Here is a 26,513-nt window from a genome sequence, read left to right as displayed (position 1 = left end):
GTACTTCGCTCTGTGGAATTGAAACATGTATATTTTGTATTTTCTAATGGATGCCATCAAACCATATTCAGGACAATGGAAATTAAAATGACCTTTGGTGCCTCTCCTGCTTACAGTCAGCCAGTTTGAAATCCTGTCCCTCTTTTTTATTAAAAAAAAAAAAAAAAAGAACTCTTCAGAAAATATGCACTCTTTATTCCCTATCAGCTAACAACTTGCTGCTTTGTGTGACATAAAATTAAATATAGGACACATAGACCCAGTAAAGACATGAGACAAGCAAGACAATATACAGGGTGTCCAGAAAAGGACTCCCTGATTTCAAAATTAAATATCTCGAAAACAAAGATCGATAGAGGAATGCAGTAAACGGTATGTTTATTGTGAAAGCTGTAAGAAGTTTATACAGCAGTTTGAAATAATAGTTACAAAAGCTGCTAACAGATGGCGCTGTAATCGTCATACGTAATGCCAAGTATAAATAGTTATCCGAAGCCCAGAGCGATCAGTTCCACTATTGAAACGTGAAAGGAGGTTAGCGTACCGAAGGAAGAGATTAAGACCATGTACTCCATTGAACAACGCGTTTTTGTGGTGCTAGAGTACCACAGGTTAGAAGAGAGTCCTACGGCAACAAGGCGAAGTTCTCAAGCACGATTTAATGTTCCAAAAGGACCCGATGCGAAAACCATTCGTACGCTCTTCGCAAAATTTCAACGAACAGGCAGCGTAACTGATGATCTAGTGGGGCATGTTGGCCGCAAGCAAACCGCAGTTACGCCTGAAAATATCGCCACAGTTTCTGGAATTATGCAGCGAAATCCAATGTCATCCGTCCGTAGAATTGCATCTGAGACTGGTTTGAAGCATTCCAGCACGCAGAAAATACTGAGAAAGAGCCTACACATGTTTCCATTCAAAATTCAAACGCACCAGGCCATACCCGTACGAGCTGTGCAACAAAGGGTTGCCTTTGCTAATCAGATGCTCACAATGATTGATAGTGAAGGATTTGATGTTGGGCTGCATTTGGTTTACAGATGAATGGATACGTGAATAAGCAGAACTGGCGATTCTGGGATTCCGAAAAGCCATATTGGTGTGAAGCGAAACCCCTGTATTCTCCTAAAGTTACTGTGTGGGCTGCAGTATGCAGCAGAGGCATTACTGGCCCTTTTTTCATTCGAGAAACGGTCACTGGTGCACGTTACGTTGCAATTTGGAACAATTTGTCGGCACACAGCAAGCCTTAGAGGATCGACCAGGTCCTGAATGGTTTATGCACGATGGAGCCCGACCACATCGGACCGAACAAGTGTTTCGCTTTCTCGAGGAATACTTCGGGAATCGAGTCATTGCTTTGGAATATCCCAAATTTACTGCTGCAGGCATGGATTGGCCTCCATATTCGCCGGATTTGACTCCCTGTGACTTTTTTTGTGGGGCACAGTGAAAGACAGGGTCTACCCGAAACATCCCGCCACGCTGGACGATCCCGAATCGGCGATCTCTGTGGCATGTGAATCCATTTCGGTTGAGACACTACGAAATGTGATGGCGAATTTCATTCTTTGTTTGCGCCACCTCTGTAGTGCCAATGGCGAACATTTTGAAAACATTGTGATGTGATTGTTTGCAAAGATTGTTTTCATACGATTATTTCACTTATGTATGCTGATATAAGCTGTACAGCGTACAGCGCCATCTGTTAGCAGCTTTTGTAACTATTATTTCAAACTGCTGTATAAACTTCTTATAGCTTTCACAATAAACATACCGTTTACTGCATTCCTCTATCGATCTTTGTTTTCGAGATATTTAATTTTGAAATCAGGGAGTCCTTTTCTGGACACCCTGTACAATCCTTAGTCCCTAGAATTTTTTTTATCTCTAATCTTGCTACAGCTTTATATGGCGTGCTTTCCTTTCTGCGAAAGTTCGTCAAACGTTTTGCTACATGAAAAATTGAAATGTTGCTGTCTAATACTGAAAAAGCTGTTAATACAGATAGGGCCCAAGACAGGTGTGGTTTCCTGATCAAATTTACTTCTATTTTCTCACGGCAACAATTGTAACATACACTAAATAAACGAGACTGTTTTGGCACAAACGGTCAGTTTTGTAACGACAGAATATATTTCACAAAGTACCAATATCAAATGCCTATTAGGCCTACTACAAGCAAAACGCTTTACGTTAGGGGATAGTTTCACACTTCATTCATACGCTCCAGTTTCTCAAACATGATCGAAAAGTAGTAGTACGGAATTTTTATACAAACTTGGAATCGTCATATTGTTCCATAATTTGTGTGGTGTCCCCGTTTCTTCTCCTTCCTCGTTCTAACAAACAGGCCTGTTATCACTAATTTTGTAACTATTCCTGCCAATGTCAAAGCTTATTCACAGGTTAACTTCACTAACTCTGCTACAATCGTCGGTTTAGTTATTCACGATTATTCTCTGGTTAGGCTTTGTTACATGTTCGTACAACGCGTTTTCCGCACTTCTTCCAGAGTAGAACTTAAAGCGGCTGCTAGCTGGGCACTGTGCGACTGGCCCTTACTAGTACAGCGATCTGGCCAAACATTCTCCGTCAAAATTTCATTTTCTTCGATACACCGAGAAGGGAATATGTAATCTTTATTACCTGTTATTCGTTTATTTCCACTTCTGTAGTCTGAATCTACGGATTTCGCTAATAATTATAACAACGCTCATCATTCGCAAACCCAATCAACCAGACAATCAGACAGCGGTTGGCATTCAGCCATTCGGCTCTCCTCCGGTCAGCTCGTATAGCCGCTTTTGTCTGTAGGAAAGTTTGTTTCTACACGCGACGAGGATTCCCCTGACAGAGACATTATGTACACTATGCACGCATTCACAAATCAACTTATGATTCATTCAGAAATCAACTTATAATGTGTTGAAAAACCGACAGGGATGCGTTTCAAAGTCATATGAATAATCGATAGACTTAAGTGCGCTGGATGCTAGTCGCTTTGGGAAACAACGTTTTTTCCCCCTCAAGAATATGAATTTGCCCACACCCCTCCCCTTCCTAGATCTGGACCTGCTGCGCATGCATGAATCGGGCAACTTGGGCGCTCCAGTAAAATTTTTCCCGGTAGCATCTAGCCTGCTTGGTGCGACTGCTTACACAGCCAACAGCCACATTTCAGTAGCCACAAGCGGGACAAGGTACTACTCAACTGCGCATGCGCTTGATCCCGCTCGTAACTGCTAAAACGAATCTAATGTAAACAGTTGTAACGTCACGCTCATCGGAGGCAATTTGTTGTTACGAAGCATCGCATGGTCTTCCTAAAGCCTTTGACTCATTTTGCTGCTGGTAGACGCTTGTATGAGCACTGTGTTTTGTTGCTGTATATGGCGCATTTCCTTTGCAATTAATGTTTTATTTTCATTTTTTTCTCTCGTTCATGTCTTATTGCTGCAGTATTATATGTAGTAGCGGGATACAGTAATATCCTTTGTTAGAGTATCAGTTCTTACCAGTCAAAATTACAAAAATTTAGCTGAAAACAAAAACAATGAAAAATTCCCGGAAATCTAAAAAATTCCCGGGTTTTTTCCGGTTTTCTCCCGGATGAAAAAATTCCCGGATCTCCCGGTTCGTATACACCCTGTACAAACATATTTTTTACACCTTGTGCTCACAGATAACACTGCCCTTCCACAGATGTATTTATAAATCTATTCACAGATAACATAGTTCTTCCAAAGATGTTTGATTTTATGTACCTATAATCTTCCTGTGGACTTGGATTGTCCAACATAGACATGTTATTCATCTTTGGCCATGTCAACCAGTATCTTCCACAGTATAATTTCAGATCAGATTCATTACACATGTAACTACTGTACTGATGTTCATTCTGTGGCTCGATTGTTTAATGACTGGAAACCATATTTGCTACCTGTTCGTCGTTGACTTGAACCATTAAGCACTTTCTTGATGCTGGAACATCCAATTTAGATATTGACGATGCCTTCACATACACTATGTGGTCAAAAGTATCGCGATACCTGGCTGAAAATGACTTACAAGTTCGTGGCGCCCCCCATCAGCAATGCTGGAATGCAATGTGGTGTTCGATTTGTTATCATCCACAACTCCAAATGGATTACACGCTTTCTCTTTAAAGTACTTTAATCAGCACATGGGGTCGAAGTAACCTTGAAAATTAAATTTCAAATGGTCTTGGGAAATCGTAAATTAAAAAACAGGAGAAAAGTTGTGCATAATTCGGGCTAAGCTTGGCAGCACTTACTCAGTCGTATTCCACGCTAAACTCCAGCCGTGACAGAGATCTAGTTCAGACGCCGACTTCAGTTTTCCAGTCGCTAGGCTGGAGTGAGAGCGGCACTGTTGCAGGGACGTCGCTGATGAGGAAAGTGGAAGAGGAAAAGGGGTTCATCTCGGAATCCCAAAGTGGGAGGAGAGAAGATTAAAGAGAAAGGAAACAGAAATAAACGCGGAAACACTATCTAATACAACGTTTCTGGCGATTGGCAACCCAATTTGTCCTGACCCGATTCTGCCGAAAACCCGCAGAAATTGACAGGTATGTGGTATTAACGTCGGAGAAAAACAGTACATTGCCTCCTGTGGGGTAAACGTTCCCCACAAGTAGTGCTGCTGTGTTTGGGATACATTTGTACATTTCGATTTGCAGCTTCAGATTGAATAATGTAACAGTTTCTGAAACAACCTGCTGGACGCCCAGTACTTGCCGCCTACCAGAGTAAAAGCTTTCTGAGCCGAATTACCTCTCTAAGTGTGCGTCATCATGGTTTGGTGCAACTTACAGAATCGCGGCCTTCGATCGTACGAATAAAGCGAAGAATGTACTTTATACACGAAATTGTGGAGAACATTCTCAGGTTCGCACGAATAAAGCGAGTCGGAGAATATGGTTCACCCGAGAAATTTCTCAGCTTGAGTAAACGAGTGGGGGGGGGGGGGAGTGTCGCTAAAAACAATCAACATCCTCAGATTTCGTATGAATAAAACTAGGGGAACGATCACGAACCGAGAACATTCTCCGTTTTTTTGAAGTGTGCTCTGTAGCATACATCGAGCTGCGTAAGTTCTGTTGACGTTAGCTTTTACAGACTTTTTGGTAGTAAAGGCAAAGTTTATATTGCCTGTAAAGGCATACGTACCCGAAGAAATACAGAAGAGAGAAACCGTAGAAACTTCTACGAGCTTTACAATAAAAACATTTTTGCATGGCGAATTTCCTTCCAAAAAATCGTGAAAGAAGAGATGGGCAACCTTTCAAACGAAGTGAAAATTAAAATGTTTTTGTTGCTATTTAGCAGACTCAAGTTTTCACACTGATGTACGAGAAGACTTTGGTATACACACAACACCTGTGCCGCTGACGTTTCCGGATATTCATGTCTTCTCACACCGTAAATCTTACACTTTGTTATGTTAGAAATATAGGCCAACCATAAAAATTAACAGCTAGTTGATTACAAACCTAGCGATGTGCTTGTCGTAACGAACCCCACGGGCGATCGCTTGCGTCCTTGACACGCGAGCACACCATTCGTATTTATACAAAATTTTCTCGTCTTAGAAAACTCTGCCACAGTTACGGTTTGGAGTAGATGAAAAATCATGTAATTTTAAGATTTCATTCACATAATGTGTTCACCTAACTTCATTAACAGGAAAGGTTCCCACATGTCGTAAATTCAGTACGATCGCAGAAAATGAATTTTTCTAAATTGTCTTTAATCGTCTTAACAATTTGCTGCCGCACATAAAAGTGAAATCTAAACGTAGTGCAACTCTTTACAGAACACACTGACGCCAGTTCCATCTTTGTACACTGAACGGTTTGCCTGTTTGAGCGAGCTGAATGTGACACGGCAGACGACACACACAGAGAACCTTCTCAGGGAGGTGGGGAGGCAGTGGGAAGGAAACTCTCTCGCCACAGAATACGCTTCCGATTTTTCATTCATGCGAAACTGGAAACTTTCTGAGATAATATTCTTTTGCTCTGATAATCTTCTCCGGAGAAAGATGTCTTTTTATGTATACGACTCCTTATCCTCACGATTTCTCCCCATGAATGCGAAATCGAAGGGAGTACCCACGACATAAACTAGAGGAATTGTGGCGGGAGGGGGCAGGTCATGCTATTCGCAAAGAACTGGGAGTACGCAAACCAGGCATCATTTCTTGATAGAGAAAACAGAAAACTGTCGACAAACTGCTTTCAATAAACATTTTAAACATAAGGATGCATTCGCGTAACAATACAATAATTTAAGTTCTTGGATTGGACTCAGATGTTTCTGATACTTCCTTTTCTTAAATTTCGCCGTATTCTTTCACGTAGTTTCGCTGTTCGCTCAGCAGGAACAACGCAGCCAGTCTCCCTCGTCTGTCTCGATTCGGTTCTAAACCAAGTCTTTGCTGTTCGTAGAGTATTGATGGATCGTTCCATAGTCACCGTTTCCGTTTACTCAAAATATTTAGTACTTGTATAATGCTGGAGAAAAGGTTCTTGCCCTAGTCAAACAGAGCAACGACCTGTAAATCACTTAATTTGGAGTCAGACACTCTAGTATTGTGCTATAAAGTCATCAATTGAGGCAAAAAAATTACATTCATGGCTTCACTTTTTATCATTATTCTGCACAAAATCTCGTGAGACTTATTGTGATTACGTCGTCTTTTAGTCGCAGCAAGTATGTATCGAAGCAATGTCTTTTTCTGCTTTTCACACACACAGCTGTTGGCCTGAGAGTACACAGTACCCTATGCAGCACATGTTGAAGTGTCTTCCAGCACTCATGACGTTGTAACACCTCACCAGGTGAAAACGTCGTATCGTGACTGTGTGGGGGGCGGCTGAGAGCAGACTTGGTGCACTCAGTACGTGTCAGTAACAAATCCAGTGACAACTCAGAGCCAGACCGCTCACAGAAGGTACCTCCATGTCACTTGTAATAAAATGTCTGTGAAGTCGCCAAAAATCACCGTAATCGATGCGGCATGTCGTGGTAAAGAAAACGTTAATAATACCTCCAACTTTATCACAGTCCAGAGAATAACTATACTCGAGTCCACGAATGTGCCGCTTTCATAAAGTACGTATATTCTGTTACAATACAGTGAAAGAAAATAAAGCTAAGACGTTTATACTGTGGGAGAGAAAAGGAACATTAAAATATAGTAATCATTACATGTACAATGCATTGTGAAAATATCGATAGGCAAACATTATCAGTCTTTCTACATTTTACACGTGCACGAGTCGACCACTCGTGTTGTTATGCAAGAGTACAATACTGATTTCTGCACAGTGTATGTTTTTATATACTTGAGTACACTCGTGGAAGGATACAGCCTAAAGGGAAGGACAGGAAAGAAATGTGAACAATATTTTACTGCTGTAGAGGAAAAAAAGAAATTATCACATTTGTCTGTCATCTGTCAGTCATAAAACATAAAGCAAATGAAAATGTATTCCGAAAACTTTAACTTATGCACACGCCAATTACTTATAATTACCCCAAATGCAAAATTTAAGTAGCATCAAGACGAGTACTTAATGTCTGTGAACAAGTAAAGTCAACGTGCAGAATGAAAATAAATAGGAAATTATCTCTTTCCGATGAAGTCGATTAACTATAGGCGAAAAACAATGAGAAATGATATTATCCTGTGAATGAGAAGAAAACCGATTAGCTCAAGCAAAGTCACAAATCGATCAAAGCAAGTACATGGCATGGCTATAAGGGTCTTCAATCCTTCACGTTGCCGTTCACAAAAAGATGCATTCTGCTGAATGAAAGTTTTTATCTTCCCGTAACTTCATAGCCTCGTATTATCGTTTTGCAACACCTTGTCACAGGCCGTTAGAAATAGCACTCGTCAGAGATACGCAGCAAAACACAATCAACAAATCACGCACCAAGGCTAAAAACATCATGTAATCCGTAACAACTTCTAGCATCAATATGCCTCACTTCATATCATAAATCATAAACGCCTGCATAATAGTCATAAAAAGTTCGCTATCCTCACTTCCTATTATTTCACCACATCTTCAATATAAAATTCCACAATTCATTGCTACACATACTTCATCTATAATTAATCCTTGTCTTCACTTCACATACGACATTTATAATAAATCTCTTACAGTCAGTGAAGAAACCCTGATTGTACCTCCGTGTTACAGTATCTCAGTGGAAGACGCTGGAATTAAGTATCTCCTCCGATTGTTGAGAGTACGTGTTATGCCTGTGCAAATAAATGTACTCTACCTGTTTTCTCAGTACTATCTGGAATCCGTTACTGCGTACTTCTGTACGTTATCCTGTAAGAGAAAATGCATTACGACGAGCAAAATCCGATGTTATTGTTTCTCATGTTGCTTTTAACTTCTGTGAAGCTCTTTCTTCTTGGAAAAACTCATTGCTGTCTTCTTTTACTTAACCTTTGCTTGTAAAGTGATGTATTCTAAAGATCTGGGTCAGTTATGTTAGAACATGACGTGGTATATGCTCTGTAACGATCATTGTATCCGTTACATAAAAGTCATAAGGCAGTGAAAATACACGTACGAAATGGCTTGTACTTTCAGTACTGTATCAGGAAAAATATTATTTTCGTCATTTACATGCGAATGAAAGAAAACCCGTACAAACAGCTTGACTGCTGTGTACAAACGGTTGATGTCATACGAAAATGAAATACGTGTTGTCAGAACGTAATTGTTATATGTCGGTATGGTGGTGTCATCATTAAGGAGTAGGAAGTCAAGTAATTACTTAGTGAACGGTTTTATATTGGTGATGTGATGCAGACCTCTCGAAGCTTTCGTTGTGTTTCAAGATGTCCTGCGTTCGGAAGTGGGATTCGTCGAGTCCGAAATTGTCCGTTATAAAGTAATACAAATTTCTGACACCTGTTCTTTGCTTTACCAGATAATCGATGTGCTCGAACTAAAACTGTTTGTCGAACTTGAGATATTCCAGTGTGACTTGCCTTCTTTTGTAGCATTTCCTCTTCTCAGCTGCCTCTTTTGTATTAGCCATTGCAATGTGAATGAGTTCACGATGACGTAGACGCTGTGAATTGGGGAAAGAAAGAAGTTCTTTTATTTTGACCGGCGGATTTTTATTCTTCAAAACTAAATGTGGCGAGAGCAAAGTTGAATCAGTAGGAAGTGTGTTAACGGTGTGCTGGAAAATCTTTCCCACTGAGTGTGTTGCTCGGACCGTCTGTTGGTGCTTCAAAGCTGTCAACCTTGTCTTTGATTACTCATCTGCACTGTCGGCCGTCTGCCCCTGATCAAACGGAGCTCGCAGAGCAGAGCGGCACAGCGCCGGCCGGCTAGAGGCCGCTGTCGTCGGTGTCCGGCGTGCCGCCACCTTGGGAACTTGCACCTACGCCGTGGCAGCGTAGCTATCGATACCACAATTTTTACTACATTAAAAGTGTTAAAATTTCGTGATAATAACGGAAAAGAAAAAGGTTGTTATTTAATGTCGTATTATCAAGACCTTGGTGAGTGTCTCTGCTGTTTCTTTGCGATAGTCTATCGTTAACTGAAGACCACGGCAGGCGCCTCTTGCTGACACACTGTGGTGACGTCATAACACCACCGCCCACACACGCTGGCCCCGTAATCGAGTGAGCCTGGCCTTGTTGCCTCTCACCGGAACAACAAGTCAACACTTTGAAGTCTGGAAGCAAACAAACTGAAAGGCATTTACTAAAAAATATCTTAATACGCAACTAAATTAATTTCCAATTTTTTATAAATAATTTGTATACGTAATTGGCTTTCGTGTGAAATAGTTCAAAGCATTCTGGCATGCACAGGGCAACATCACACACTGTTGTTTCTTTCCTTTCCCACACTCCATTATCTTTTTTAGCTTTGCCACCAGACACTTTACACCATCTCCGCGGCCTCGCTTTGCTGTCAGTTGGAGGAGGTTTATCTTCCAAAATGTCGCTTAGTTAGTCTGTCGCCTGCAGTCGAAGGGTCCGCCCATACTTGTTCCTTTCCGGCGATCGTGGCCAGTGTTTCTCCAGTTAACACACATGAGTTCATCTGGAGGATGTGGTTCCCTGTGTGGCATTTTATACATAATGTAACTGCTTACCACCCCCCGAACGAAAATTCTGTAATTAAGTAAGTCATATGTAGGACTTGCCAACATGTTTTGTATTATTTAGTCTGATATGTCACCTGAACGAATTATTTTTTTGAGTGATGTAGTGGCAATTACTAATTATTCTTACAAGTTTCAAATAATTCAAAATGTAATTCATGCTTTACTTCAATCCTGTAGGCGACATTTGTAAATAATTTCCGAGCACCGGATTTTGCAAGGTTCGGCCGCCACTCACTCTGCTTACGGAAGAAACGTCTGCTGTTAACCCACGATTTGTACCGAGCAATGAAATGTATATTCACCGATGTTATGTGGAGGAGGTTACAATTCAATTTCCATTATCCTCTGCGAATTATTTTGGGACGAGGTAGACCTTTTGCTTTCACAATTACAGTGTCACGGTCGGAGAAGCTGACAGGGGCTGCGTCGTAATCCTGCACAGTTACTCACAGCCCGCTGTGATGTGGAGTCTGTCAGGCCTCGAAGCCGACACTGGCGAGGCGTGCGTGCAGTGAGTGCGTGTGGCGGCGCGCCGCTCAGCTGCGGCTTCCGTGTCCAGACCTGCAGTCAGATTTTGCAGGGCGCCACAGAAGGGTGTCGCGCCTTCTGAGTCTGTCGCCCTTAAAATACAATTAAAATGTCCTGCGCTGACGAAGCCGCCTTTTGCCTGTCTCACAAAATACGGGACTCGATCGCTGAAAAATCTTTCCCCAGCAGCTCTCTTGTTTGATGCGGAGGGAGTGCAGACGTTTTGAGAGGTGACCACATTCAGAACGCCTTTGACAATGCGTCCTCCCGGCTCTTTTTCTACACCCTTTAGTTACTGTGTTCGAGAAGAGTTACTCACTGAAAAAGGCGCAAAATCTGCATTACGAAACTCTGCACTTGGCCGGTGGCCACCCGAGCCAGAAGCAGAATGCGTACTTCTGCGCATGCGCGGGCGTATCGAATCCCTCTGCTGGTTCTGTGATGCTGGCACCCTTTCTGCCTCCAGACGGCTGTCGCGCTGGACCTGTACCGTACGTTTTTGACAGCTCCGTCACTATCTTAATAGTAACTGGTTACAGAAGAGAGGAGCGTTCCGTTCGCACAGCTAGGCCAACAAATTTCATTACAATCAATGCTCATGTCCACCGTAAGGTACAGTGACTGTCACAATATATCTGTGAAAATGTATCATTTCAGATGTATCAAACAGGTAAATGATGTCGAAACATGAAGATTAACAATATCCAGGGCCAACATTTTAATCAGAGTCATTTGTTCTGGAGACAAATGACATATACAAATTAGATTGAAATCAGCCTGCTCTCCCTCGCAGGCGAATTGTTCGATGTACTGACTAGCCTCTAATTCGCATCGTGTGGCGTGTGCTTCACATATACATATTTACCAAAAGATGTGTGACATCGTGATTAAAAAATAGTCCGACCGTGCATGTGTAACGTCAGTCCCGGATGGCGCGTAAATATTTAAGCGGAATGTCTCAGCGACAGAACATGCAATTGCACGTCTGCTGGGATAAAGTTACACGTTTTCAGGTGTAAACCCATCCCTTTAAAGAACTGCCGTTGCGCTGCTTATTTCTGGATCGATAGTAATGACAGCTTGAAAGTAAGTGGATGTTCCTACACCTGTCATTGAGACTTGCTGCAAAAATAATACATTACATGTATTAAATCATCTAGTGCACTAATTGTAACAGAGGTTGTTATCGGAATAATGTTTAGTGTTGGTATATAGTGGACTGCCATTAGACAGATGTATCGTGCTCTGACATAACTACGAAACTGCTGGTAGAGCGGAAGAAGATATCTTACAAGGGAACCTCCCCATCGCATCCCCCTCAGATTTAGTTATAAGTTGGCACAGTGGATAGGCCTTGATAAACTGAACACAGATCAATCGAGAAAACAGGAAGAAGTTGCGTGGAACTATGAAAAAATAAGCAAAATATACAAACTGAGTAGTCCATAGACAACATAGGCAACATCAAGGAGGATGTGGTCACAGGCGCGCCATGGTCCCGTGGTAGCGTGAGCAGCTGCCTGCTTGGTTCAAATCTTCCCGGGAGTGAAAATTTTACTTTCTTTGTTTTTGCGTAGTTATTATCTGTCCGTTCGTGCACTGACGTTTCTGTTCACTGTAATAAGTTTACTGTCTGTGTTTTGCGACCGCATCGCAAAACCGTGCGATTAGTAGACGAAAGGATGTGCCTCTCCAATGGGAATCGAAAACATTTGATCGCAAGGTCATAAGTCAACCGATTCCTCCAGAGGAAAACACATCTGATATATTCTATACGACACTGGTGACGGAATTTGCGTCACATGACAGGAATATGTTGTGGACCCACCTAACTTGTACACTTGGCGAATGGGTAAAAAGATTCTTCTACCTTGCCCGATTTAGGTTTTCTTGTGGATGTGATAATCACTCCCAAAAAAGTGATGAAAACATAAGAGTTTGTCACATAAACTGAAAATAAAAAACTAAATTGTTCAGTTGATGGAAGATTTGAACCAAGGACCTTTCGTTCCGCAGCTGCTCACGTCACCACGAGACCACGGCGCACCTGCGGTCCCATTGTCCTTGATGTTGCCTATCTTCCCATGAACTACTCAGTTTGTATATTTTGCTTATTTTTTTCATAGTTCCACACAACTTTTTCCTGTTTTCTCAATTGATCTGTGTTCAGTTTTTCAAGGCCTATCCACTGTGCCAACTTGTAACTAAATCTGAGGGGGGTGCGATGGGGAGGTTCCCTTGTTAGTAATATTGGGGCAGTAAATGGCAGCCGGACGCTGGTGTCTGCGATCATCACCGACTTTGAAATTGTTGAGTACAACTGGAGCTCTGATCGCTAAACAGTATTACACATTTTATGTCGGAAGTGATCGTCCTGATTTAGTTTCGGCCCCCCTGTCGTGTGGCCGGTCTTTTCTCCGCCACCGTGGTCGGACCGCCCCTACCGCCTGCTCCCGCCCCGCCGCTGCTTCTGCGCATGCGCGGCCCTCTGCCGGATTCGCTGCCCGCATTTGCGTCGCGCCCCCACCTGCGAGTTTCCCCTCGGCGACTGCACCGGCCGTTTGCGCGGCCAGTCTGACGCCACCTGTTGCTGTTTGCACGTGAATAACAGTGTTGTAAGCGTTTCTGCCTTACAGACAAGACCATATGTTTACACAGGCTTTCGTTACGTAGAGAGTAACGCAACATGTTACAGATATGTTGCTCTTTCCAGAAGGAACTGTTACTTTGGCGTCATTTTTATCGATGAAATTCGGATCTCGGAAATTCCTTTGTTATCTCGTGATCTGGCATGCGCAGACGCGCACTTAAATGAAAACAAGTGCCATGAACTCATCGCTGTGAAACCGGGCTTGAAACGCATTTGGTGGGTACACACCTGTCTGAAGCGTACTTCACAATGCTCTTCCACTGCTTCCACTGATACCCGCGCTGTTGGTGCTGCAGAGGAAAGGAAAGCTGAAGCCTGTGTCTCGTCGCTCTTGCTAAGCACAATAATATTCCCAACTTATTTTCTATTTCTCTTTACGGTCGTATTCAGTGACACTGTAACGCTTTTGTCATAGCTGAATCCCCGTTCTACTCTAACAGATTTGAAAAGTTCGGGTCTATCTGTCACTTGCAAGCCTAAGATGCTGTCTTCACGACTCGTTTCTCAGATTAATGGCCCGAGGTAGTTTTTGAGTGAAGCACTTGGATCACTTTCTCACGATTCCCTGGCCCTGCCAACAGGCTCAGCCACCTATGTCGCCCACTGCAGAGGTGGCAGGTTAAAGGTTCCACCTAAAACTGTAACATGGCGAGGAAATGCACGCCAGATGTTCTCCCGGTTTCTTACTTTCCATTCAGAGCTCTTAATAGACGAGTAGTTCAAAGATATTTCTAGCATCAGGACTGCAACAGGAAAACGCCGGAACAGCAGTGGTACTCAAACTACCCTCCGCCACACACCAGAATGTATCTGTGAAATCATCATATTTCAGACCTTCCAAATCGGTAAATTATTTCAGAAAGGCGTTATCTTGTGAATCTTGGAGCAGTTTTGACACAAAGCGGGATGCGTTACATTTTATCTTCATTTGCACTATAAATACGGTAGCAGATCTGGTGCAGTTATTGTTTACAAGTCTGAAGATAAAGATTTACAATATTCAGGAGCAATATTTTAAATTGAGTTATCTGTTTTGCAGACAAATGGTATGTATAAATTACATTGAAAACGACCTCCTCTCTCGCAGGCTAATTGTTTGATGTACCAGCTAGCCTGGATTTCGCATCGTGTAGCGTATGCTTCGCATACTTTGGTACAAAATTTTATTTCTAGACTTTTCTGTCGCACTGGACTGAGATTTACGTATTTCGATATCAAAATAAATTTTAGCCATTTCTCAGATACCAACCACACACTTACAAGCACTAGTTTAAATACATGCGAACACGTTTGAAAATATATGACGTCCGTTTCGACAGCGGATGTCTGCTGTGAGTGCTATTGTGTTTGACGATGCGAGGAACACGGGTGGAGCTCTGGGCTGTTTTCAGTCTGCTGACGCGTGCCATACCATTCCAAAGTGCCGTAATAGCAGAGTGCAACAGGTGAATGGCGTTAGGCGCGATCCGAATTTTGGGGAGTCACCGTTTTTTAGGACGCTCTAGCGCGGTCACCACTCGCCGTCAGAAAATCACTGCTGATTGCTGCATGTTGTAGAAGAGTTTGTCCAATTTAATTTTGTGTTGGGTTTTCAACTTTGAGAAACACGTAGTCTTTGTGAAATAAATGAAAATCTGAGAAAAGTCGGAAAATTTTGAGGCTTTCGTTGTGAAGCCGACGTACTAAAGGGCAGGAAGCACGAAATTTGGATTTAGGAGCCCAAAACATTATCGAATCGCTGAGAAAAGATCTGCCGCAGTTTCTTACCAATTGGTATCTTTTGGTCATTGCACGCAGGGTGGCTCTGGATAGTTAGTACTAGATATTTTACGGTAACTTACTGTTTCCAGCAATTTGTGATCAGCAGTGTAATTGTACAGTAGTGGATTTCTCTTCCTGTGTATACACAGTATATTGCATTTATTTATGTTGAGGATCAACTGGCAGAGCCTGAAGTATTCATCAATGCCGTGGAGGTCACTCAGCAAGTCAATACTGCCTCCTGGCGCCGCTGCTTCCTCACAGAGAATGTTGAGGAGCTTCCGTGTGTAACGCCCCCACATGAGGGCCACAGAAGCTCTTGTTCAGAATGCAGTCTGCCACTTTGGTCACACATGCACGCACGGGGATGCCAAGTCTACTTCTATCACAGCAGACAGGGGAATGAATGTTCCAAATGTGGTCTGCTTCCAAAACACCTATAGAGATGCAAAAGTGTAATTTGGGGAAACTGCCGTATAATTCCAGTGATGGCTGCATGACCCACGCGATTGAGTATAATTCCCTGAGAGATGGTAGTTTGTTCTGTAAGAGCAGGAAGGGGAGGTGTGTGGGAGAGAAATGATTTTAGGTGGTTCTTCAATTCTCTTTAATTGAAGGTGAGCTGGCAAGAAGGCTGCAGATGGTGTGAGCATGATGTGGTGTGAGCACTGCTACCAATGTGACATTACAGTTAAACACGAAAAGTACTTGTGCAGTGCACGCACAGAAGTGAATTCATTGTGAAGTCGGAAGTGAAGATACATTCTAACTGAACAGCTTATATGGCAGTAATTTGAGTATGGTGCAGTTCGCAGTGATGTAATGTAGCAACATAGACACTGCTAGCAAATAGTTTGCAGTAATTATGTGATGTAGCGGACTGGTGGAAAGAAGTGACGTTATTGCGGCTGGACGACGTGTTGCACAACAACCGGTATTCTCGCATTTGTCTCTTGGAAGAGATTGGGTGTTTACGTTTCGAAATACAGGCGGTTGTGAAAGACGTCGGCTGTATTCTTGTAAGCTGTTTGAATATTGTATGTGGGATGAGAAACACAAGACAGAGAGGGAGAGAGAAGTGGAGTTTATGAATGATGGAGTATTTGTCATTTGTTGCTGAGCTTTTGCAGAAATTGCTTGTGAAACGTTTTACAGAGTGAAATCTCAAAAGGAAGGTTTGTCGCGTTGGTTTACAGATATCTCCTGTTGTTGCAGTACTTGTGGTGTTACTGGAGAAATTGTGTGGACTGCAAAAGGTAGAAATGAATAGAGAAAGCAGTACTTGTGGTGTTACTGGAGAAATTGTGTGGACTGCAAAAGGTAGAAATGAATAGAGAAAGCTATCTTTTTTTTCAATTTTTTATTTTAATATCATGTACAATGAAGTACATTTCCTCTACTGGCACGTATTAACGCTCTCTGTTAGCATCTCGACGAGCTGCTGCCGGTTTTGCCGCCTGGCGAAGTCCAGGGGGGTGTCCCCATCTTCATCCGCCGCCCCCCTGTCGGCTCCGGCCTGCAGCAACGCAGCCGCCGCTTCTGCGTGGCCATCCTGTGCCGCCAAGTGCAGCGGCGTCTGCCCCCACTGATCCCTGGCGTTGGGGTCGGACGCCGCAGAGAGCAGCAGCCGCACCACAGCCGCGTGGTCTCTCCATGCAGCCCAGTGCAGGGCGGTCCACCCGACCCCGTCTCTCGCCCCCACCACCGCCCCAGCCGCGAGCAACGCCCGCACCTCCTCCACCGCCCCTTTCTTAGCCGCCTCTATCAGCCTCCTGCCTCGCTCTGCCCCACAAAGGCTCCTGCACAAAACATCGACACACTTACTCTACTACTGAGACACACACACACCAAATGAAAGAAACTGTAACAGCCACAAAACTGCCAACAATTCGGAATACACTTCTTCCGAGCGACAAGTCACAAATCTGGAAATCTCGCTTCTGCGATACGGGTTAACCAGCGTATTACAGACAGATCCACAGCACTAGCCCATAATCAAAAACCTCAGCCATCTGCCATTAAAAATAGGTGCACTCCGTCTCCTAACAAATTCATTTGGCACATTTCCTCATAATTCACTCCACAGATCCACCTCCTTTCACCCCGGCATGCAGTTGCTACCCAATCCTTCATCTACATTCAAACACACCCCTAAAACTACCTTCTCTGGGTACCAATTCCTTCTCTCACTTAGGAAGAAAACAACAGAAACTAAACGCATCCATAAGTACTGAAATACAATTTCCTCACCAGACAGCTAAGTCATTCAGACCAGTAACATGGAAATTTCCTGACATACCGACAAAAAATATAAAAGTCACTGCTTCGTACACAATAAGTCGGTCCACATATTTCAAATACAACAAGAGCACCAGGTCGACTCTCCCTGACACACACACACACACACACACACACACACACACACACACTACCCGCTCCATAATAATCGTCTCATGTGCTCATATAATCATGCATGCAACAAGAGATACATCTACTGGAACATTTTTTTAAAATTCTGCACACAAACTAAGTTACACACCACTACAGGCAGCGTAACACTTTACATTTATAGTTAAAAAGGTCTTCGGAACTGTAAACGTACACCAACCATGTTGCTCTCGAGTAAAATTTCTGTTTCAGTAGTAGTAGAAACACTTTAACAGTAACTTTAGACCAGTCTCAAAAAGTCAGTTCTAGTATAATATATTTGCTCAATGAATACCCGTTTATTATCTGCATTTCTCCTTGGTGTAGCAATTTTAATGGTCAGTAGTGTATCTTCTAACAGAAATCATAGGGTCAGTATAGCCTCATATATTCCTAGACATCTACAAAATCCAAACTGATATTCCCCGACATCAGCTTCAACGAGTTTTTCCATTATTCTGCAAGGAGCTCATGTTAATACTTTGCAACCCAATGACTTAACTGGCATGTCATTAGTGCTCACACCTGTCAGCAACTGCCTTCTTTGGAACTGAAATCTCATATTATTCTTGAAATGTGAGGGTATTTCGCCTCCCTCATACGTCTTGCACACTAGATGGCAGAGTTTTGCCATACCTTGCTCTCCCAAAACTGTCAGTGGCTCTGAAGGAATGCTGTCTGCTACCAGGTTCTTGAGGTCATCGGTCCCCAGACTTACACACTACTTAAACTGACATGCTAAGAACAAAACACACACACACACACACACACACACACACCTTCTAGACAGTTCTCAGCCATTTTGCACTTCTCATCAATAATTTTTTAAACATTCATATTTCCTTTTGCCTGCTTTATTTGATGAATTTTTATAGTTTCTTCTTTTAACAGTTGAACTTAGTATCTCCTGCATTAACCAAGGATTTCTACTTGGCCCTGTTTTTTACCTATTTGATCTTTTTCTACCTTCTCTGAAAGCTACCAATTCATCCCCAAAAACTTTATTCTTTGTTTTTTATTGTCCTAGTTTGTTATTGTGTGTGCTGTAAGTCCATTGCTTCCTCCTCTAACAGTAAGTTTCTCACTTTTTTCGTTGTAACATTACCTGTTGTGTTTGCATCCCAAACATTTCTCCACTTCCTACCTTTCCAAGTCTTGCATCTCATCCTGGCGTTCTATTGTTTTCTCCTTTGTTTCACGTTCTCTACGGAGCATACTGATTTTGATATCAGCATGTGCTGCATAATTAATACTATTATCCTGGACACTAAGTATACAACTCGACACTATCGATGATGTTTTTAATGTGCATGTAGCACATGTAGGTGTGTGTCATCTTATATTGAGCGTTTTTAAAATTTTCTTTACTTGTAGGTATGTACTTCCTGCGCCAAATTACGCGTTATTACCCGCATGATTTGTATGCACGAAAATTGAAAAATTTCTGTTTGTTGCCTGCTCCTGATATAATTTCAACACTAATTCTCTGTGTCTTCCATGACTGCCAGTCGAACTGGGTGTGCTTCTGTTGCCTGCCTGAGGTGCAGGAGGGTTTTGAATGTTCACTGGATTTTCCAAAGTCGATATCTGCAGCTGATTATCTTGGTCAATCAAAGCAGGAAGTACTTTAATCTCTATACAGGAGGGAATCAACATCTACATCTACATGGTTACTCTGCAATTCACACTGAAGTGCCTGGCAGAGGGTTCAATGAACCTGTTTCATACTATTTCTCTACCATTCCACTCTCAAATGGCGCGTAGGAAAAAGGAACGCCTCAATCTTTCCATTGGAGCTCTGATTTCTCTTATTTTATTATGTTGATCATTTCGTCCTACATAGGTGGATGTCAAGAAAATATTTTCCATCGGAAGAGAAAGCTGGCAATTGAAATTTCGTAAACAGATCTCGTCGCAAAGAAAACCGCCTTTGTTTCATTGACTGCCACACCAACTCGCGTATCATATCAGTGACACTCTCACCCATATTGCGCGATAACACGAAACGAACTGCCCTTCTTTGGACTTTTTCGCTGTCCTCCGCCAATCTTACCTGGTAAGGATCCTACACCGCGCAGCAATATTCCAGCAGAGGACGTACAAGTGTAATGTAGGCTCTCTTTGGTAGGTTTGTCGCATCTTCCAAGTTTCTGCCAACAAAGCGCAGTCTTTGTTTCGCCTTCCCCACAATATTATCTATGTGGTCATTCCAATTTAAGTTGCTCGTAATTGTAATTCCTAGGTATTTAGTCGAATTGACAGCCCTTAAATTTGTCCGATTTATCGTATACCCAAAATTTAGCGGATTTCTGTTAGTATCCATGTCGATGACCTCGCACTTTTCTTTGATTGGTGCCAACTGCCACTTCTCGCATCATAAAGAAATTCTCTCTAGAACATTTTGTAATTGGAATTGATAGTCTGATGATTTTAGTAGACGGTAAATTACATCATCATCTGCAAACAATCTAAGGGGGCTGCTCAGATTATCACCTAGACCATTTATGTAAATCAGGAACAGCAGAGGGCCTATGACACTACCTTGCGGAACGCCGTATATGACTTCTATTCTACTCGATGATTTGCCGTCTATCAGTATGAACTGTGACATCTCTGCGAGGAAATCAAGAATCCAGTCACACAACAGAGACGATACTTCATACGTATCAAATTTGATTAATACTGGATGTATACGTGGACAAGGAAAACAATTGCCGGATTTCCCGCTTAAAAATACACTTTCTCCCGCGTGAAAACACTTTTTCCGTCTTAAGTGACAGTATATTTTCCCTCGGAAGTGCAAAACTTATCAATCCCTTGAATGGTTATGGTTTTGGACATGGGCGTAGAATTTCCCGGCACTTTAGAAAACGAAACTCAGGGAAAAAGTCACATTTTGGAAATATCTTTGATGTGCAGCAACATGTACGTTGCGTATTTTCGTATTACGACAGCAGACATTGGAATTCCACCAAACACCGCATGTGCCTTTCCGAATCACTGAAATCGAGATTGCGATGTGCTTTTGTAAGGCAGTCACAGCTCATGTCACGTGATCTCGCCAGCTCATGACAGCGAGTATTCAGAGCATAGGACGCGTGATGTAGTCAGCCAATAGCAACACCCCTGTTAAGCAGCGGTAACACACGAGTTAATGGCTTACATTAATATACATAGTGTTGCTACAAGAAAAGCAAAGCTTCCACATATAATATTGGTCACAAAGGTTAATAAACTGCAAGAGAAGCTAATCTTTCGATATGATGTTGATTTTTTGCGCGTGTTACACTTTAAGATACATCACACAAATGTGGCAGTAAAATTTTCAACAATGACAAATGTCTGATCTTCAGGGTTCGAAATTCTTCTACATGGCTTGTCATCAAAGAGTTGATTTTTAAATGGAGTCAAACACTCTGTGATTTAAGAATTTCATCGTACATCCTCGCGCATAGTCCAACTTACGTTAAAGGATATTTACTTTGAAAGTAACGCTTTTCAAACCAGCATTCGCAATACTTTTCCACGACCTGCTGGAAACAGGTTCGTTCCAGCAGCTGCCGGAGAGCGCCAGGTAAGAGGCGCCCCGAGCTTGCGCAGCTAACATTACGTAGGAAGCCCGTATGTACGTACATGTAAAACATTAAAAGATCTTACATTACGTTGTAAAAGCAGTAAGACGTCACAGGGTACTCCAAGAGATCAGAATTTCGTGAACCATACTAAAATGTGCATATTTAAACTGCAACTTAAAGCGCACATTCGTATGTCCAGATCCAGATGTAAATTTTCTCGGAGGACCAGTACTGTATTATCTCATGTTTGGTTCTTTATTATGGCATAATGCCGTACGTGCTAGAAGATGAAAACTTGCACTTGAAATGCAGCGAACAGTTGAAACTAGCCAGTACTGTGGAATTAAAAATTTCGTTTCAAATACATTGGATGCCTCTGCGGAAAAGGTTAGTAAAAGCCAAATTTCTTTAGCAAACAGACAAAAATAACTTCATTGTTCTGCAAGGCGATTGGTGCTTGACTGTCAGAAACGTGGAAACAAAATAAAATCTGAAACTAATGACGTATATCAGCCTTCGGTAATTATGTGAATGTATTTTAATTCACTTGATACCTCCCGGCCAAAGATATCCGTTTTGCTTTCATTTGACCCGAGAGTAAACTAAGGAGAAACAGCAAAATCACTGAACGTTAACACCGGCCACGTGGAGACTGCCCACTATAAATCGGACTTCTCTGCGCATCAGCTTCGGATCTACGACATTTGCGAACCGGGTCAATACTTAAAACAATCGAATTTTCAAAAGTAACCTATGTGCATCTTGTAAAACACATTCTGAAAAATTTGAAACAAAAACATACGTGTTAGAGAAAATATAAGACATGTTATTTGGCCTTAAGCGTGCCAAAGTGCAGTGCCACGCCTCTTCATGCAGCATTCTCCTATCGCACGTCACTGTATTTCACTCTGTGGAATTGAAACGTGTATATTTTGTAAGCGATGACATTAAACTATATTCAGGACTGTGGAAATATAAATGTCCTGTGCTGCCTCTCCTGCTCCCAGTCACCCAGTTTGACAGCCTGCCCCTCTTTATTTTTTTAAAAAACTCGCCATTAATAGCGGATGGGATTATTTTTAACCGGGAAAACAAGAACTCTTCAGAAAATTTGGACTCTTTATTGCCTAATAGCTAATAACTTCTTGTTTTTTGTGACAAAGTAAAATACAGGATACATAAAACCAATATAGACAAGAAAGAAAGTACACATTTCAATAGTTACCTCCTAGCATTTTTTCTCTCTAATCTTGCTACAGCTTTAAATGGCGTGCTTTGCTTTCTGCGCAAGAATCTATTACCTCACCAAAGTTGGTCAAATCTTTTGCTGCATGAAAATTCGAAATTTCGTTACCTAATACTGAAAAAGCTGTTAATACAAATAATACCCAAGACTGGTGTGGTTTCTGGATCTGATTACATCTATTTTGTCGCTGTATGCTAAATAAAAGAAAACAGGCCTTTCTAATATTGTAGCAAATTTTGTAACACACACACCAAATTAGCGAGACTGTTTCGACACAAATGGTCATTTTTAAAACACGATAGAATATAATTCACTAAGTACCAATATCAAATGCCTATTAGGCCTACAACAAGCAAAAAGCTTTGTTAGGAAATAGTTTCACATTTCATTCATATGCACCAGTTTCTTAAGCATGAGATCGGAAAGTAGTGTTACGAAATTCTTATATAAATTTGGAATAGTCTCGTCCTTCCATAATTTGTGTGATGTCCCCGTTTATTCTGCTTCCTCGTTCTAACAATCTTGTCATGTGGACATTCCTGCCACTGTCAAAATTTGTTCGCCGATCAACTTCAGTAACCCTGCCAGAATCACCGGTTTAGTTACCCCGCGATTGTTCTGCCATTAGGCGTTGTTACAAATTCGTACAAAACGTTTTCTGCGTTACTTCTGAATCAGAACTGAAGCGGCTGCTAGCCGGGGACTGTACAACTGGTCCTTACCAGTGTAGCGATCTGGGCAGAAAGTTTCTGTCAAAATTTCATTTTCTTGGATACAACGAGAAGATAATACGTAATCTTACCCACTTGTTATTCCTGCAGTCTTTTATTTCCATTCTGGTAGACTGAATCTATGGATTTCGCTACTAATTATAACAAGGCTGATCATTCGAAAACCCAATCAACCACATCATCAGACAGCGACTGGCATTCATCCATTCGGCTTTTTTCTCCGCTCAGCTAGTACGGCCCCATCCCCTTTTGTCTGCAGAAAGTTTATTTTCTAGATGCGATTAGGATTCTCCTGACAGAGACATCACGTACACTACGCACGCGTTCAAAAATCAACTTACGATTCATTCAGAAATGAACTTAAAATGTTTTCAGAAACCAACAAGGATGCGTTTCAAAATCATATAAATGATTTATAGATCAACGTGCGCTGGATGCTAGGCGCTTTGTGAAACAAGTTTTTTTTTCCTTGAGAATATGAATTTGGCGCCCCCTTTTCCCGGTACCATCTAGCTGCTTGCTGCGACTGCTTGCACAGCGGAGAGCCACATTCCTGTAGCCAGAAGCGGGAGAATCTGCTTCTGAAACGCGACTCAACTGCGCATGCGCATGAGCTCGCTCGTAACTGCTGACACGAATGTAATGTAAACAGTTGTGACTTCACGGTCATCGGAGGGAATTCTTTTTTATGAAGTATTGCACAGTCTTCCTAAAGCCTTTGACACATTTTGCTGTTGGCAGACGCTTGCATGAGGACTGTTGTCGTCGTACATGGCGCATTTCCTTTGCATTTTAAGTTATTTTGGTTTTTTTCTCTCGTTAAGTTTCATTGTTGCAGTATTATTCTGCAGTTGCGGGATACAGTAATATCATTTGTTAGAGTAACGGTTCTTACCAGTCAAAATTACAAAAATTTAACTGAAAACTAGAACAATGTAAAATTCCCAGAATTCTAAAAAATTCCCAGGTTTTTCCCGGATCTCCCGGGACGTATACACCCTGTAGAAGATGAAAACGTGCCCTTGAAATGCAGCGAACAGTTGAAACTAGCCAATAGTGTGGAATTGAACACTTTGTTTCAAACAAACTGGCTGCCTCAGCAGAAAAGATAAATAAAAGCCGAATTACTTCAGCAAAGTGACAAAAGTAACTTAGTTGTTCTGCAAGATAATTAATGCTTGACTGTCAGAAAGGTGGAAATTGTATTAAAATCTGGAACTAATGACATATTTTAATCTTCCATAATTGTGTGAATGTATTTTAATTCACTTGATATCTCCCAGCCACAGAAACCACTCTCTTTCATTTGACATGACAGCAGTGAACGAAGAGGAAACAGCAAAGTCACTAAATGTAAACACAGATCACCCCCCCCCCCCCCCACTACAAGACAACCTGATCTGCGCATCAACCCTGGATCTATGATATTTCGTACCGGGGCAATACTAGACGGTTAGATGGCGGAAAGTTGTTCAGTGAATGGAGACATTTCCCAAGCTCTGGTTAGGGCATCTTCTAAGTCTTCTTCTGATAATAACGAAATATTTAGATTCCACTGGCTTCTTACTCTTCTGGTAGGTTGTGGTGTTAAATTTACGCAGGTCAACAACGCACTGTGATCGGAAAAACTAAAACAGTTTCTGTTTTCAGTACTTTAATCTGCTAAATTTTCCGATACGTAAATTCTGTCAATTCTACTACATGAATTTGCAACAATATGAGTAAAGTTCACGATTGTTGGTTATTTTATTTCCCACGCATCTTTTAAATCAACAACGAGACGTCTCAAGTCAGTTGAGTAATTGAAGTTGGGGATTTGATGCTTTCGACTCAATACACAATTAAAATTTCCCCCTATTAAGTTGGAGGGGGTTTTTCCTCAGCAAAGAAATTACGCTTTCATTACCCCTTTCAGACCTGGTGGTCACAATTGTGTACATAAAGTTTGTTCACTAATATTTCGCTGACAAGAAATTTCTGGTGCATCAAAACTGACTGTGCACATTTGTGTAGGTTTATTTTAGCCATGCTCCAGCATCTGCTGCTCTCTTGTGAGCAGTCAGAGAACTACATAGTAAAATATACTCTCTGGTGTTGTCTCTCTGTGGGAAGTAGAGATGGGCAAACTGAAACACGTAACTGTTTCGAAACAAATGAAACAGTACAATGTAATGTTTCGATACGCTGTTTCGAAACAGTGAAACAGTTTGTGTTTTGTAATCTAATAAACCTAGACATTTTATCATCTTGAATGTCTACTGTATAAGTATGTCCATATAAACACAAATGAGGTGCGAGAGCGCTAATCATGTCGCAGAAAGTATGAAACTATCACTTAGGCGTCTTGGCAGTTTCGTGTTTCCTGTAGCAAATGCGCTGCTTTCGTGTCGTGTGACTTTCATACTTTTCAATTGGCTGAGGACAGCCATAGCTGAAGACAGAAGAACCACCACGAACGGAACTGGAGGTGGGAGCGAACTGCAGAAACAACGGATATGGTACTGGGATTCCCACATTCCGCTAGTATGGGAATATACCCATCCTGCTAATTCCCATGCACACAAAGGGAATCATTGTGGATAATAGGCATAGTGACTATAGACTCACAAATAATGGCAAATAATTCGAATAAATAACAAAATATAACAGAAAAATTTTTGTCTTTCAAGGTGTTTCGAACCGTAACTATAAATTCACCATGCTTCCCAGCCCTTCCCGTTCACCATTACACTATCAGTGATATGTCAAACAGATTGCTTGCAATTATACCTACATTAAATTTATGTTATGTATAATAACTGTCACTCTACGCCTTTTTTTATTCAAAATGTTCTAGGCTTACTTGCGTTTCTTAATATGATTACTGTACTTGAACAGAGAAACGTATGTTATAAAAAAAAAGTGTAATTTAACTGAATGATTTTCACATATTTATTATTTTGAATGTTAATAGTATGCGTTGTTTTATTGTTTGGTTAATGTTTATAAAGCAAATGTTACGCCATTTCGGAATAGGACAGTCATCTAGAAACGAAGCTTTATTTTCGGATATCTTAAGCTTCATGCTACTGCTTGTGAAAACGATTTCGACACTCTTGAAAGTGTTTCACGAAGTGGTATGTTGTGTTTCAATACCTGTGCCGAGCCCGAATCTCCTCCGACACAGAGCGGAATGAAACATCACTGTTTCGATACAATTAGTCCCTTCCAAGCACAGGTGGACTGAAACAGCCTTATTTTGAAACAACGATACAGTTTCTGTGTCTGGCTCGAGATCGAATCTGGTCCGGATATCCGAGACAGGGGCGGAATGAAACACCACTGTTTCGAAACAGTGAACCACAGCCGTTCCGAAACACTGAAACAGTTCCACGTATCGATACACTGTATCGAAACATAGAAACAGTGGCC

General features: G+C 41.8%; 1 protein-coding gene across 1 annotated transcript in view; it reads right to left on the bottom strand.

The window, feature by feature from the left end:
- Window positions 1-16,519: 16,519 nt before the first annotated feature.
- The window catches only part of LOC126212689 (ankyrin repeat domain-containing protein 65-like), a 256,124-nt gene continuing 246,130 nt past the window's right edge, over window positions 16,520-26,513 (bottom strand). Inside the window, exon 4 of the mRNA XM_049940105.1 lies at window positions 16,520-16,922. Coding sequence (XP_049796062.1) covers window positions 16,520-16,922 — 403 coding nt within the window. The remainder of the gene's footprint in view (window positions 16,923-26,513) is intronic.

This window comes from Schistocerca nitens, chromosome 11, assembly GCF_023898315.1.
Source record: "Schistocerca nitens isolate TAMUIC-IGC-003100 chromosome 11, iqSchNite1.1, whole genome shotgun sequence".
Lineage (NCBI taxonomy): Eukaryota > Metazoa > Arthropoda > Insecta > Orthoptera > Acrididae > Schistocerca > Schistocerca nitens.
The sequence above is the reverse complement of the archived record's forward strand: the minus strand, read 5'-3'. Positions and strand labels throughout refer to the sequence as shown.